The 16,172-nt window shown below is 36.0% G+C and overlaps 1 protein-coding gene across 1 annotated transcript; it reads right to left on the bottom strand.

The window, feature by feature from the left end:
- Positions 1-1,454: 1,454 nt before the first annotated feature.
- On the bottom strand, positions 1,455-16,094 carry LOC144445463 (trifunctional enzyme subunit beta, mitochondrial-like). The gene is made up of 13 exons (XM_078135023.1): positions 16,025-16,094; positions 14,130-14,265; positions 12,919-12,963; positions 12,240-12,271; positions 11,683-11,750; positions 11,142-11,229; positions 10,372-10,493; positions 9,775-9,936; positions 9,130-9,342; positions 8,537-8,664; positions 7,734-7,896; positions 6,641-6,805; positions 1,455-2,662 (listed from the first exon to the last, which is right to left on the bottom strand). Exons 1-13 carry the CDS (start codon positions 16,089-16,091, stop codon positions 2,627-2,629), a joined length of 1,425 nt encoding a protein of 474 aa, XP_077991149.1. The 5' UTR covers positions 16,092-16,094; the 3' UTR covers positions 1,455-2,626.
- Between the last annotated feature and the right edge of the window lie 78 nt (positions 16,095-16,172).

Genomic DNA, 16,172 nt, shown 5'->3' with positions numbered 1-16,172 from the left:
TAAGTTCATAAATGATGATAGACGCAGTGTCGCTGTTCACTTCCTTTTTAACGGCATTGAATAGAATCTCTTGAAGACGTTCACACCAAAACAAAGGGGCGCTGAACGCAAACAGAGGGGCGGTCCATGAAAACAGAGGGGCGGTGCGCCCCTCAAAAACCCCTCGTGGAGAACTCTGATAATGTAGGGTTAAACTTACAACGGAATCTACTGTATCGTGGAGAATGGAAGAAATTTTGTGCGAGCACTACAATTCATGAATGAAATCTAAAGCACATACGTCATCAGCCTCTTTTTGGATAACGTTGGCGATCTTGCACAATATTCTCAGATTTGGATTCACACTATTAGACATATTCATATATTAGACGAATTGGATAGGGACCAAATAATTCTCAAAAAGTACAATAAACCGTTTTCCGGCCATATTTGATGATTTTGATAAACAAATATGCATACTTGCGCTTACAACTTTCATTCAAAAGCTTTATTTACACACATACCATTTACCACAAATGTACAATTATGATTGGCACAGCATGAAATGCATTGTATGTAATGAAGTGTGTACTAGTTTTCATACAGGTACAAAGCGCATTGACAATAAAGATTAATAATTATCCAAAGCACATTGACAATAAAGAATAATAATTCTCCTTACCTTTTATCGATGCAAATATAAAAAAACAAAAGTCACTCTTACAAACATCCGAATCTAATCTGAATTTGAATTCGATAATCTAAATTTGAATTCGATGATTGCAATTCTGAACCCATGTTCATACACATGTACAATTTACTCTACAAATTATTGTTACAGACATGTGAAATATTTTAAATGTTTGTAAATCAGCTAAACCACATCGCATCCAAAAGAAAATCAGCGTGCATATGTAACTCATATCTAATTATGAATGTACCAATTTTGGAAGGAATCGGTCCATGATTGTCCGAGATATGGCTGAGGACGGACACACGCATGCATGCACGCACGGACGCACGCACGGACAGAACCCAATTTATAAAGCCCCCGCCTCGGACTTCGTCCGACGGGGGCTAAAAACAGGGTAAACATACAAATCTTTTAATATTTAAATAGAGGTCGAAATGATATCAAACTTTTGTCATTTTGTTCCAGGTTTCATTGTCTAATCTGGCTCAACAACAGTTAAATTGTTACATTTTAAGTATTGGAAGCAAGAACAAGCTAAACTCAGCTCCCGCCATGAAAATGTAACAATGTTGGTAAGATTTGAGTCGTACTAGCAAACCTATGACATGTAGCAGTGAGCCTGACAAATAATATCTACCTGCAATGTTCATGTTGCTAAGATGTTTGTCGTCAAATAACGTTCTGCTTAAAAAAGAGGTTTCTATCGTATTTGTTCAACCATTCTATATCATACAGTATGTGTTGGTGGTGTTGTGGGAAGAGGAGGTGTGTGTGTGTGTGTGTGTGTGTCTGTGTGCAGATAAGAGATCTTTCGTATAGTACCAATATTTTCTTTATTTTACAATATGTTGGGTATAAACATAAACTAAATCATTCCCAAGAATAACATGGTGTCAAAGTTTTCCCAGCTAATATTACTGGTGCTGTATTTTGTAATTTTCATAATTATTCAATTAGACACATGGAAATTACATACCTAGATACATATATCCTCACATTATATGAAAAATTCTGTTAGATTTCCACCATCTTTGAAAGGGTATTACGATGTGCAATAATCACGTCCAAATATGGAATGAGCACAAAATATTAGACCATAACTGGAACAATATACGCCCAAATAAGGAACGAGCATGCTAACTATGACAAAGGGCATTCATTAGCACTTGTTTGTCAATAGAATGTGCCCAAATATGGAATGTGCATGCTCACTATGCCCAAATATGGCAGGAGTACTCCATAAATGTCCAAATGTGGTATGGTACACAAAACACAATAGGAGTATTACGACATAACACACACTTAATGTCTAGATGAAGAAATCACTCAAAACTTATTGTTGTATGAGTAACATCATCAAAGTTTCAGCTTACAATTCACTTTTTTGCTCTGCCTTGCAGGCAGCAGTATCTGTAATTTCTGTTCACGACTCTCCTTCACTTCTTCAAATGTAACTCTACAAATTGCACTTTTGTAGAATGAAAATGTGAATAATGCCTAAAGTGAGGGTCATGGCGCTTGAGGACATATTTTCAAATAATTTTATATATCAAGAAAAACTATAAAGTTCATACAGGTCCCTTCATTTTCTTTAACCGTGTGAAACATTTTTGAAAAGTTGCAAGCATAACATGAATACATGTAGTATTTGGATGATGGTAGGTTTTTCGTTGTTGAAATAATTGTTCAGAATCTATACATTGCAGGAAAGTACAACACTCACTTTGTCTATGGAACCCATAAAAATTTTGTACGTGAAATATATACTACAAGTATGAGGGAATTTTTCAACTCCTATAATTTTTTAAAATAAATTAGGTTTTATTGCCAAACTGAGAAAACAAGGATTGGACATTACATTGTAGATAGAGGTGGTGTTTCACTTTACTTCACGATTGCGGATAGTTGATAAATGCATTGATGTTGCGTATCGGTGATTGAAAACTCCATCATTTAGGAAGGATAGCGTTCAACAATCATACCATGTCCCTGTAAGTGAGACAAGACAGTAAAAGAATTATTATTACGTGTAACATCGCATGCACCTTGCAAATAAAAGTCTTACAGCTAATTTCACTTATGCATGCACCTTGCAAATATTACAGCCAATTTCACTTATGATTGCTGGATCGAACAGTGAGTGTGTGTGTGTGTTTTACAAATGTATTTTTACGTGGATTCATAGAGTATTCATAGAAAAGGACAACAGATCAGAATGCTCACAAAATAATTTTTGATTGTCACACACTGTTCCCACTGACTGAAGTCACAAAAATAAATGTATCTCACATTTTAGTCATATAGTGTACCACTGAAGAAAATAAATTTTTCCTTGCCAACTATAGTAAGGAATAGTTTAGTCTGACTATCTTGTTACACAATGTACACACAAAGATTTATGTGTACACTAATATTATGTACCAGGGTCAAAGGCAAAGCCCGCTGACAGGTGAACCCAATCAAAACAAGCGACCTATCGGTCAGAATAGCTCCGCTGTTTTTTTTTATATTTTATTTCTTATTTTGGTGACATGTAGAAGTGGTTCAGTTCTTCAGCTCTTTACTATGCAGTTTTGTTTTAGCGATGCAATAAAGTGGTTAGTGGTTTCATATGATGTCTCACTATAAAACACATTTTACACAGAAGTTGGTAATGTATTGTACTTTTATACCATAGTCACCATTTTATAACAAAAATCTACAGTTATGAAAAATTGCACAAAATCTCAGAAAAAAATGACTGGGAAATGCACACAAAAAAAAGAAAAAAAAGAGGATTTTGAGGTTGGCTATAAATAATTCCAGTGTCTTACAGCTTTAACCCTGGAAAATTTCAATGATGAATGAAATAAACTAGGGATCTAAAATAATTTTGAGGCAATTTGAATTTCAATTTTCTAACAAATTTACCAAGTCAACAACATTCAACTTGTACTAGTTGTAGTAGATGTATATATAGGGAAGAAATGTATTAATCGCCATCTTAGTTTCCATACGGCGACAATCCCCAAGTACCCGAAAGAGAGTCATTCTCAGCCATTGACAGGGTTCGACACTGGAGTAAAAAAGTCACTATCCCACAGGACTAGTAAAATTGATAACGTAGTAGTCCTGCAAAAAATCTGGTGGTCCTATCTTTAAGTGCTTTCGCTTGTTCACTTAGGCTCTTCATCTCTCTTAGTTTTTGCTCAACTAATTCACTTTTCCAAACCCCATATTTATTTCAAACCGTGTGTTGTAATTGAACTGTCTATTTCTTTGTAGTTGTTTGTGCATCATCAACTCATTACTGTAATTTTATTCTCTTTTTTATGTTTTGGAGCTTCTTCTCTTTTTTGGTGCTTTCTGTGAGTAGTTTGTCTTAATTGGGGGGGGGGGAGTAATAAGATGTTATGTGGTCTTATTTCTAGCTCATAACATTTCTGGTACACATTGATCTAACTATTGCATTTTTAAAAGACAAAAAATTACCTTCCCATGGAGCAAGTCTTTATAGTGTTGTCCTTAGTGCATATTAGAATGTATTTACAACATAAAAATAAATAAATTTGAAGGTTACCAGCAGTTACAGCAAAATTTTGTTACTAATTACATGTACAAGTCACTTCGTCTATTTTCGTGTCTATGTACTTCCGGGTTGACATAAACGTTAAACGTGATACAGTCGGCCCTATAATTACTAAGAAATGACAAAACCGTTCGCAAAATAAAGTTCAGGATTTTAATTTTTCAAACTGAATATCAATATCCACTACACATTCAATAACTGGTTTCGCGTATTTAGAAATGTGCCCCAAAACATGAACACGGAACACGGAACACGGAATCGTACCGTGTCAGTGTTACTAACTAAGTTAGCAGTTTCATTGTAGGCTGTAAGTTGTACCGGTAAAAAAAACGATCATCACATCATGTAGGAAGTACAAAAACATAGAACACGTTGTTTTCTTGCTGAATAAACTCACTGAAATAACAACACGGTCAAATCGCGTCTTCGATTTTGACAGCCACCATTGTTATGATTGAGCTTCACTTACTTCCGTTGAACGTGGCCAGTACAGTGTAGAGGCCAGCCTTACCCTTATTATACACAAATCATCGTACAACTAATTTTATTGGCTATAATATTAGCTACATTTAAAAGGTCTCACTTGATTGGCTCATCCTTCGCTATTCCCGTTTTCAAGAGACACCCCGCCAGAATAAAGTGCCACGTAGTACAGCAATGGCGCGAGATCGCCTGTTGGGCGACTTTCCCACCGGGTGTGCTTTTCGAAAACTACACAACACATGCTTTTATGACACGGAATCATAGAAAATCTACCCCGTTTCCAAACTAATCGTAATTTTATCGCGAATAGACAACCGGAGTTGGTCAAAATAGCAAATTAAAAATCAAATGAATTTTACTATGACCGTGAATTCATCATATAGCCGGTGGTTTGAATTCTGAGCTCCCTACTAATATACCTATCACAGAAAGTTACTCGACTCGCGTACGTGTATGTCGAACCCTTGCTATACCATGGAAGTATAACCCACGGCTATACGTTACAGCATAGACCCTCCTGGTTACAGTGGTAACACTCGTTCATGTTCGATTACCTTTCATAAAGAAAACACAACGAAATGGTTGAAGTGATCTTTTTTTAAATTTCTTTTCATCACAAAAACAAAATCTGTGTGATCAAAAGTGTTGTAAACTAAACCAGAAAGAATTATCGGACTGGCTAAACTTCCCGCTGAACTGGAGTAAGGTCCAAGCCTCGATAGTACGTGAGCAAATCGTCTCAAACTAGCGATACAACTTTCAAAATATAACTTGACATGTCTTCATTTGTTAGAGTTATACAATTCAAGACGGGTTTTCACTCGAAAGAAACAATTCTGTGAATAATGACATTCTGAACGCAGCGATTTCTCGGACGATGCTAACACTGCAACGTACGGCTGGCAACGACTTGCTCCCGGGGTAGTCCCTCGTACATCCGGGTACTTGAGATTGTCGCCGTACGGAACTACCACATCGGCAATTTTGACGCTGTAATTTTGCCACCAATATTGATCGTACAAAAACAAAACTCCATAAATGAACCACAAAGTACTTTCCCTTTCAAAATGTGGTAATTTTAGAAAGAGTATTATCGTTTTTATTGACGACTGACTCTGTCAAAAATCGTCCCATACACTTCAGTTCACAGGCATTCAAACTTGATCATGAGGGAGGTGCATATACTGGAATGAACCATTCTGTAGGAGGGGTGGATGGAGAATTGGATTTGAAGTTTACAACCCTTTTTCGAACAAATATTTGTCATTTGGGCGCACAATGCGTAGAATTAAGACTATAGCACATATTACATTGCTTGTTTGACGTCAATAGTGTCTTTTGAAAAGTTGCACTTTACCTAAAGTCTCGCGGAGTGATTTCCAATATGGCGTCGGTCATTATACTCATTAACATATTCATTTTTTTTTCAAATTTCAAAAAAAAAATCATAAAAAATAGAAGAGAAGACGAGCTGACTTGAAATTAACAAATCTAAGTAAGGTACCCTCTGTGCATCAACACACCACATATCAAAGCAATCTGATTTAAAGTTTATGAGGAGTTGATGAAAATGTCATTTTTGGAAAAAAAATCATAAAAAATTGAAAATGGCACAGATCAACTTGGCATGAACAAATCTGAATAGCCTCCCCCCAGGGAACATGCACACCAAATATCGAAGAATTCCGACTGTCACTTTCGGAGTAGATAGTGAAGATATAAAAGTTTGACGGACACCTATGATTCACTCTACTCTCTATACCTCAATACCCACCTATACCTAAAGCTACGCTTTCAGCTTTCGCTGACAGCGGAGCTAATAAAAAATCAAGCCCGCTGACAGGCAAAGCCAGTCAAAAGTCACTCAATGCCCACTGACAGGTGAACCCAGTCGAAAGTCAATCTACAATACTTACATGTCCCCCAGCAGCACAAGCAGCAATAAGTGCATACTGTCCATCTTCTTTGATAAGTCTGTTAGCTGCAGTAGTAGCTAGTCTTACACCTGTTGCTCCAAATGGATGACCCAATGACAGTGAACCACCCCATAGGTTGAACTTATCCATTGGTGGAGTACCAACCTATACAGGTGTTAAAAACAGTAACAATACTTATTATACTTTATGGGATATTGCAGCATTGGTCATGTACAAATAAAGAGTTAGCAAACTATTCATGAAATTGCCTTGGCAATATATCTAGGAAGTGACAGGCAATGAAATCCAAAATGACAGTATATGAAAATTCTCATAATAAATTGTATTATTTATTTATTAGACCAACCAGTGCTACCAGTACTCAAGAAATTGAAATTGAGACAAAAGTAATCTTATTAAAACTAAACTGAAAATTACTTTTGCTGATGACATGCGATGGTTTGATAGAAATTTTGTTATCTTACGGAGTCATATTTGAAGTATGCACACTGTCAATAGCCTTTAACAGGTACAGATAAACATTCTTTGGGAAACATTAGCTAACTGTTTGTATCTTGAACCCCTGACATGTTACTCCCATGGCTGGACTGATGTATTGGAAACATTAGCTAACTGTTTGTATCTTGAACCCCTGTTACTCCCATGGCTGGACTGATGTATCGGAAAAATTAGCTAACTGTTTGTATCTTGAACCCCTGTTATTCCCATGGCTGGACTGATGTATAGGAAAAATTAGCTAACTGTATCTTGAACCCCTGTTACTCCCATGGCTGGACTGATGTATCGGAAAAATTAGCTAACTGTTTGTATCTTGAACCCCTGTTACTCCCATGGCTGGACTGATGTATCAGAAACATTAGCGAACTGTTTGTATCTTGACCCCCTGTTACTCCCATGGCTGGAATGATGTATCAGAAACATTAGCTAACTGTTTATATATTGAACCCCTATGTTACTGATTATTAAAAGAAAAATAAATATCAAAATGCCTCATGAGGTTTGACACTACTCAAAGATTCAACCTGCTTGTGTACACATTTATTGCAGATTGACCGAAATGTGACTTTCTTACCTTTGTTTTCCTTCCCATGTAGTTCTGTGCAAAGAAGTCTGAACCCATAGCTGTCAGATTAGACAAGATTTGACCGGCAAAGGCTTCATGGTATTCAAAGACATCAATGTCAGACATATTTAGACCTGAGCGCTCTAATACAGCTGGTGTAGCATATGTTGGTCTGTAAGAAATGACATGAAGTCTGTGTTCAATGAAAGTTCAATATTTTTTTAACAATATTATTCATAGCTTCCATGGGGTTTATCCTGAAACAAGTAATCTGGTCTTCAACTGATTCGTGAGTGGTTTACATATTAACATGAGACTTATCTTAATTTGGTTGATGTTCTCTTGAACAATTTAACAGCAACCTTTTTTGGAACACTATTATTTCTGAAGCACATCAAATTAACACTTACCCTATCGATGAGAAAGCAATTTGTTTCTAATATGTAAAGTTCACAAAACATGCACAAAGAAAAATTACAAACACTGGCTTTCTGGTTATTTTTATCATCACTATTTCAAGGTTTGAAAGGAAACTATACACTGCACACATTGCATGCTCATTAAAATGAACCTTCAAACAGCGATGTTGTGGTATTTTTATCAGCGGCACACTTAAACCATGGATTAGGCTGCAACTGTAAATTGCAATTTTCATGCTTATTAGCATTAATTTTCAAACAATGTTTCTGTGGTATTTAGATTACACTTAAATACTCTAGGAAATGAGAGGCAAATGTAAACAACACAGTGACTTCTATTTTGTAAGTACATTAAATTGACTATTTTAATATGCTATTTCTAACACCACTTACCCTAACAGCAGCTGATCTTTAGGATCTTGTGCAACATAGACGTAATCTCTGAGATAAGCTAGAGGTTTGTATCCCAATTCTTTGGCTTTGTCTTCTGACATGATCAAACATGCTGAACCACCATCGGTCTACAAGATGAAGATACAAACAAAAATAGTGGTTATCCATAAAATATATCAAGCATGTGTGTGTCCAGTTGGCCTCTAAGCAGGCTGGAGGGTTGACTTGGCAAGCATTCTCTCCACACAGCCTACAAACTAAGCAACTCAAATTCAGGATTTGTGGCTGTGCCTCATTGTCTGCTACTCAAAGGGAAAATCAGTATAAAATAAGCATATCATTTGTTGACATGGACTGTAAGATGTCATGTTGTTCAGCCCATAGCTGACAGCATAGCATGAATGTTGTATCTTGCAGACTACTTATGACAATCAATGTCATTTGTACAAAAGTTGCCTTTCCCTATGCGACCAACTTGTCACAGCTGGAGAACTTTCACATCATCTTAACATCATACACAAATGCTGTTACATGGTACAGGTACCAAGAATAGTAACAAACTGCTGTGACAGTCACATAACTATAATACTAACCAAGAACGATGAATTAGCTGCAGTGATGGTACCATGTGGTTTGACGAAAGCGGCGCGAAGCTTGGCCATTTGTTGTGGTGATGACACCCTGACACCATTGTCTTTTGTTACTGGTTTGTTTTTACCAGGTACCAAGTAGTCCAGTCTGTCTGTTAGAAGACCTTCCTTTGTGGCTTTGTCAGCTAATGTATGAGACCGTACAGCAAACTCATCCTGTCAATTAAACACAACGAAAGTATTTAGGCAAGGGTTAAGATTTGTTACCAGGATATTTGCTGTTGGTGATTTAGAGGACGCTATTTCCATGGTGATGTGTATTTAGCTTTTTAAAACTCCTTATCATAAAACTTTATAATGTTAAAGTGGTTTGATTATTACATGATTTTTGTTCTTGTCTGGACTGACAGTCTAGCCAGAGTTAATATAAAGTTCATTTTTCAGGACTAACATTCATATTGTTTTTGAGTGTGGAATCATCAACGTCAGAATAAGGTGAAATTTATTCATGTGCTGTCTGGAAAAGGGTTACCATAGGTAATTTGCTAATACTTGTGTCTGAAAAAAGGGAAAGGATTTCTCTTTGTAGCTACACAGCTCGGTGAGAAGACCCTTATTTCTGTCTATATACTGCGTTACAAGATATACCTGATCTTTCCTGGAGACACCAAATGCAGCACACAGTCTATCAGCAGAGTGACCCATGGTTTCATTTGTAGAGAATTCAGCTACTGCTGGTAACTCTGGTGCTAATGCCTTCAAACTGAGATATTTACTAGCTAGGGCAAACTTGGCACCAGCAGATTTGGCCTGGAACAAGAAATAAATACATCAAAATGTTGGAAATATAGACTGGATAGTAATTTGAAAGGGCTGAGGGAGGGGTGAAGGTGGGGTAGGCAATGGACCTGGGGCAAAGGGTGGGCACAAAACACCATGGGCCAACAGGCCTAGAACCAAATATTCATGACTCCAAAAGTCTTTATCACCTTCACATAAATAGTCATGAATATGTATTGTTCACCTAATACATATGTATGTCTGCTAATCCCATGAGGCAACAGTGAGCAACTGCTAGAACAATGGAGGTGAGAAAGGTTTCAATTTAGTGTTTACTGGCAATCGTGTGAAATTTATCTGAATCAGATGTGAAAATCATGAAATGACACTAGAACTTAAAGTATATTGAAACACAATCATTTGTTGGAGTGGTGTTCCTCTTTAAGTAATTGATGCCAACATTACCTTGCCCAGATTGAGCATAAACTTCCTCATCTGTCTACTGTGTCTGATTGGTACATCTGACATGAACTCGGCACCACCTGCTATGGTAATGTCAGCCATTCCTGTGGCAATCATACCCATTGCTGGAATTGGAATTAGAATTAGAAAATTAAAGTACCACTGATTACTTGTACAGTTTAATATACATTTATGAAATTTTCTGTTTCAGATAAACATATCTAATATTATAATAACAGAATCCTATGATGTGCAAGTATCAGTGTGGGTACTCGGGCATTTGCGCTCATCTGTTCAAAGTTTTTGCTGCAATTTTGCTATACTCAGGGAAAGTTCATCTGCAGAGAACACTGCACGCACTCATACAAATAACTTGAATTCACCATACATGTACTTGCACTTGAAAAATTATGAGATTCTGTCATAGTATACGATATACAAGAAGTTCGTGAACTAGCATAGAGACTGCTACCGACAAAAGAACTCAACTTCACATGGTTTCATCCTCACTATTAAAAAGAAACTAATGTGAACTCTATATCCTTAAGTTAACAACTAAATATTTCTTGACTTCAATTAAGATTGATCAGACTAAAAAACATTCCTTACCATATCAATCGTACAGATAGTCCAGAAGTTCAGAAATGTTTATATGTTATGTGTATTATTTGTACATGTAAATTTGGGTCAAAGGTCATTTTTGTACAGCAGAATTGGTTAAATACTTTAATTGATACAATGTTTAAAGATCCATTAGAAGATGATAACATTACCTGAAGTGATAGCTGCATTAGATGATATACATGCCATGGATACTGTGTGACATGGTGTCTTGTTTGCAAATCCTGCACTCAGAGCAGCCTACAGCAAAAACACATGACTATCAGTTCCAATACCTATATTCAGTAGCACTGAATAGCTGAAGCATAGTGTAGGCTTTGTGATCAAATAAGGCTTCAATTTTGCTTTGAAACAATCCATGCTTGCGGCTTGGTGAATGTTAATTGGCCAAGAGTCCCATAGTTTGGGAGTACCATATCGACGATCACAGGTGATTTATCAACCATCACAGGTGATTTTTAGGTGATATGATAGTATTATACTTCAAGTAAATTTTTAACCTGCCTACTGTACATGTACACTGAGGTGAGGCTGGGGAAACAAACAAAGCTAGGAAGTCGTGCATCTCTAGCCTTTTTAAGGCATTGTACATTGCAGTGTTGGTTAAAATGTGGCTATTATTAAAGGTAAAGGCAGCCACATCTGTGATGCCCTTTTACAGAGTAACAAATTAGCAAAAAGATTTAAACTTACTTCTCTTGCAATATTACTTGTCTTTACTTCCTGGATGACAGATCCAATTACAATGTAATCTACAAGTTCTGTAAAATCAAAATAACAACAAAATAATATATAATAAATAAAACAGAACAGCAGATTATACATTTTGAAAATCATTAACACATTACACAACCTCAAAAAAATACTTAAATAATGCTTTACATAGGGCAGTTAATTATTAAACGGCTGTGAACAATGTATTGTTACCGCACCAAACCATCAATATTCAATGTACAATGTTCTGCAAGTATTAGTGTTTGTATCAGTAAATTAGTATTTTTTCAAAGTACATCATAGCCATCTACTTGCAGGATCTGTGAAGCCGTTACACTTGATCAAGAATGAGTGAAGTTGAGCCACAGATTCCAGACAGCTTAATTGTTAATTGGTAGCTGTGAACAATTATGGGATTCTGTACTGAATCACTTATGCATTTCACTATATATACAAATATGTTACGGCTTTGTTTGGTTACAACCACTCTTTACATTTGACAAAACTCAAGCAAATAGATTTATACTACATCTTACCTTTTGGTAAGTTGGTACGTTCAATTAAACCTCTGTAAATAAAAAAACATTAAAAAGTGATCACTATTATGGAAAGTTATGGATAACATATATAACTTGACGGATATCTTGATAATTAGATATTACATGTATTTCCCAACATTTTTCTTGTGACCTAAGGGGCCTTGTGACTACTAGAGTACAGAAACTCGTAGTGACAAAAACCCTTAGGTCACAAGTATTTTGCAGCTGAGTGAAGAAAAATATTGAGGGAATAATATAATTTTAACTCCTCAAACATAAATTATGATAAATTTGGAGAAAAAAAACGAGTGATTTGGAATATTTTGAATCACATTTTGAGCATTGCAGAGCCAGTGACATAGACACAGGTTGACGTCATGTAGAACAAGATATTTTCTGTTCAAAGACAATAACTTGGCTTATGCATGGTACAATTGTCAATGTATAGCATATATCACTCTTGAGAGAATTACAAAGGAATGTCACATGTACTGTAACACACACTTACACACACACGTGTTTGACTGGCACTCATTCTGTTCAAATGCATACAACTTAGTCTGGATGCCAACTGTGGTTTTTCTAACCACAGTGAAGGTATAAATCGTAACGATACTGGATAACCAGACATAAAACTTGGCTTGCATGGGCCATGGGTTACAATACTTTCACTTACTGTAATGCTGTCTTTGCTAGGTCATGTGGCATCAGATCAGCATAACTGTAAAATGAAAGAACAAATATAAATTAATTAGTAATCATGGCTTTTGTAAGCTGTATACATGAGTGAATATCTCGACACACGCCAAACAAAGTTGAAACAAATGAATAATTCATTCTTTACATAATCACCCTTGGTACAATGTATCTAAACATTTCATCATACTATACTGTAGTGGCCAAAATATCAAAACAGACTGAAGTTTAGTTATATGATTTCTATCTGATTGTTTAAAAGCAGAATGAAATTAATATTTTTGAACAGCTGTTTGAATAATATTATAGGACACCTTACAGTTTTGTTATTTTTACCAAGTGTAACATGAAGTGTTAAATAAAATATTGCATGGGTAACTTTATTTTACACTTGTAACCACGGTACCTTCCATGTTCCCTCTACAATTTAATGGTATGTTCCAAAGAAATTTACATGACAAAAGGCTGCTGTTCGTCCTTCCATCTACTTTATTTTATAAAATCATTGGGAGAACCCACTACAATAGTTTCAAGGATAGTCTGTTTACAAGTGAGCATGGGCACAAAAACTTCAAATGTCTGTGATTGACGATTATCAATAATTAAATAAAATGGGGACAAAAAGGTGATGAGGTGGTCAGTAAAACCTCACAGAGGTTACATGTTTTACGAGTATTGTGTAGATTTGGCATGACTGTAGACGATCTAAAACATATGTCCTTAGTACATTAAACCTTAGAATATGAATGTATCATTTGGCAAGGAAGTTTAACTGAGAAACAAAGATCTCAGATAGAAAGCATTCAAAAGATAACTTTCAGAATCATTTATCATTTTAGTACCAATAAGGAATCACAATTATGGCTGAACTTAGAATCCTTACACTTTCAGGTTTGACGTATCTGTTTGCTTCCTAAGTGTTAAAACCAGATCATAAACTCAATCACCATGTTTCCGCACTTATAAATCACAAGCACCCAACAATAAATCATAATGTTAGCAACTTTACAATAAGAACTATTAGAACTCAGCCCAGTTGTTTACTGTCTCAATTTGTTGCAATACAGTCATCTTCCCTAGAGTATTTCATCATTGTACATGTAATTCCTGGTTGGAAATGATTTGAAACTCAATGATGAGCCTCAAAGCTAATATGAACACTAGTGTTGAAATTCAACAGAAGTAACTTACTCTGTTCCAGACATCAAGAATGGTGTCCTGACGCCTTCAACAAGAACAATATTTCTGACACCCTTCTTTTCCAGGGACTTCTTTGTCTTGGCTGCTGCATTGTAATTTGAGGTTGTACTCAGTGCCTTGCAACTAGCTGTAGAATTATCAAAAGTACTTTCATTACTTAAACTTTATATGTACATCATACTCTAAATATCGTACATTCTTTACATAGGATATTAACAAATCAACATTTTCTTGAACAATGTTCTTCACTGAAACATGTCTAATCAGAATATAAAATCATTACAAAATAATAGACTGAGTGACAGATTGTTTGCTAAAAATACCAACTCATTCTTATACTCAAATACATGAGTTTTGTTTTCTATCTTAAGATCATGAAATTCCTATTGTTCAAAATTTTTACTTGTAATTAAATCTTTTTTGCCCTTCTCTTCGTTGTTTGTTATTGGCTGACAACAATCTGTTTTTTCAAGCTTTACATGTACATGTATCTCAGCAAATATCTGACACTGGCAGTCTTTCCTGATAATAGTAATCTGAGACAAAAATGTGTTTGAAATAAATTTATGAATATTTATAAATCATGGATGAAAAAGCTCATCATTTCCAATTACTGCTTTGCTCCTCAGTGTGGCCATGTCTATCCATATAAGGCACACTTATGATTTTGACTAAACACAAGCCAACAACAATGAACCATCAAGTCTACCACATGAGGATGGTTGCCTTGGAGATGGGTTACCCAGCAGTACATGAAACTAATATTGAAAGTAACGTGCTACATTCTTCCAATGTTGGTTGAGTGTCATGTGCCCTTTGACAAAAATCTATTAAAATATGTTTTTCTAATGAATGTGTGGCATACTTTTGCACAGGCAAAATCTGGTTCAAAATGTTCCTTACTTACACATGTGTACTGACAGTTATCAGCAATGCTGCAGTTGTTTAAAATCAGATTTCAACTTTTCGCCCTTTCTTTAAAGTATAAAGATAACACCATACTTTTTTTTTTCATAAGCTAAACTTAGATGTAAACTGAAACAAAAACTTCAAATTTGTGAGCCCAAGACTAATATATGTACATGTCTCTTCTTTCGTAACAACCTAAAGAGGTGCTACAACACCTTGGTAATTTAGAAGATAACAAATTATAATGGCTACCATGTCATGTATGTGTAATTCACACCATGGCCATGTTCACACCAACAGACAACAGCAAACACCTGATTTTGAATAGTATTAGTAACTAACAATGATGTCATTAATCATAACGGTTGATCTATTATATTAGAATATTTCCTGCTGGCACCCACTCATTGTCTCAACCTAACTGTTCCCTGTAATGGGTAATACGTTTATGAGAAGTGGTCACCATGAACTCGTTCAAACCACAGACCCTACACGACTAGGGTCTGTGGTTTGAACGACTTGGGTCTATGTTCAAACCAAGGTTTGGTTTAAACGATGTACCCACTGGTACATACAACACACAATTATTAGCGTTTCGTAATCGGAATGTCTCCATAAAGTACGAATGTACATAATGAACTTTTATGAAGGGTAAATTTCGACGATGAATAAAGATCGGCATCTAATATTCTTCTGTGATCACACGCTTAAGTTACATAACCTTGACACATCACCCTTGAATGGCGTGAGTAGCATCAGTTTTAATTGCGACATCACGCGTGACATGCAGCCGGTGTCCAAGAGTCAATGACTCGTAACTATCGCAAAATTCTGAAATTAAATTTTCGAGAACACAACACAATAACCACTGTTCTGGTAACGAACATCTCCATGAGAAACAGTGAAAGTTGGTAGAGTAGAGAGCTGATGAAATAATCTAGCATTTGCAAACACGACAAAGGATTAACAATACTCACTAATCCTGGCTACATTTGTAAAAGTTGGCAGGGCACACAGAAACTTGCTTGTACCGAGGAGCGCCATGTTGGATTTTGACCTTTACTACCCATGATACAGTGCGTGAATTGCAGACGAGATTCTCCGAGAAACATATAATGTGGCCGA

The sequence above is a fragment of the Glandiceps talaboti genome, chromosome 14, assembly GCF_964340395.1.
Source record: "Glandiceps talaboti chromosome 14, keGlaTala1.1, whole genome shotgun sequence".
Lineage (NCBI taxonomy): Eukaryota > Metazoa > Hemichordata > Enteropneusta > Spengelidae > Glandiceps > Glandiceps talaboti.
This window is presented reverse-complemented; position numbering and strand designations above follow the sequence as displayed.

Excerpts from the sequence above, each read along its gene's own strand:
- LOC144445463 (XM_078135023.1), bottom strand. The coding sequence starts at position 16,091 with ATGGCGCTCCTCGGTACAAGCAAGTTTCTGTGTGCCCTGCCAACTTTT. Across the intron at positions 8,665-9,129 it reads CAGCTAATTCATCGTTCTTG|ACCGATGGTGGTTCAGCATG; the intron begins GTTAGTATTATA and ends TTCATCTTGTAG. Across the intron at positions 6,806-7,733 it reads ACATGGGAAGGAAAACAAAG|GTTGGTACTCCACCAATGGA; the intron begins GTAAGAAAGTCA and ends ACACCTGTATAG.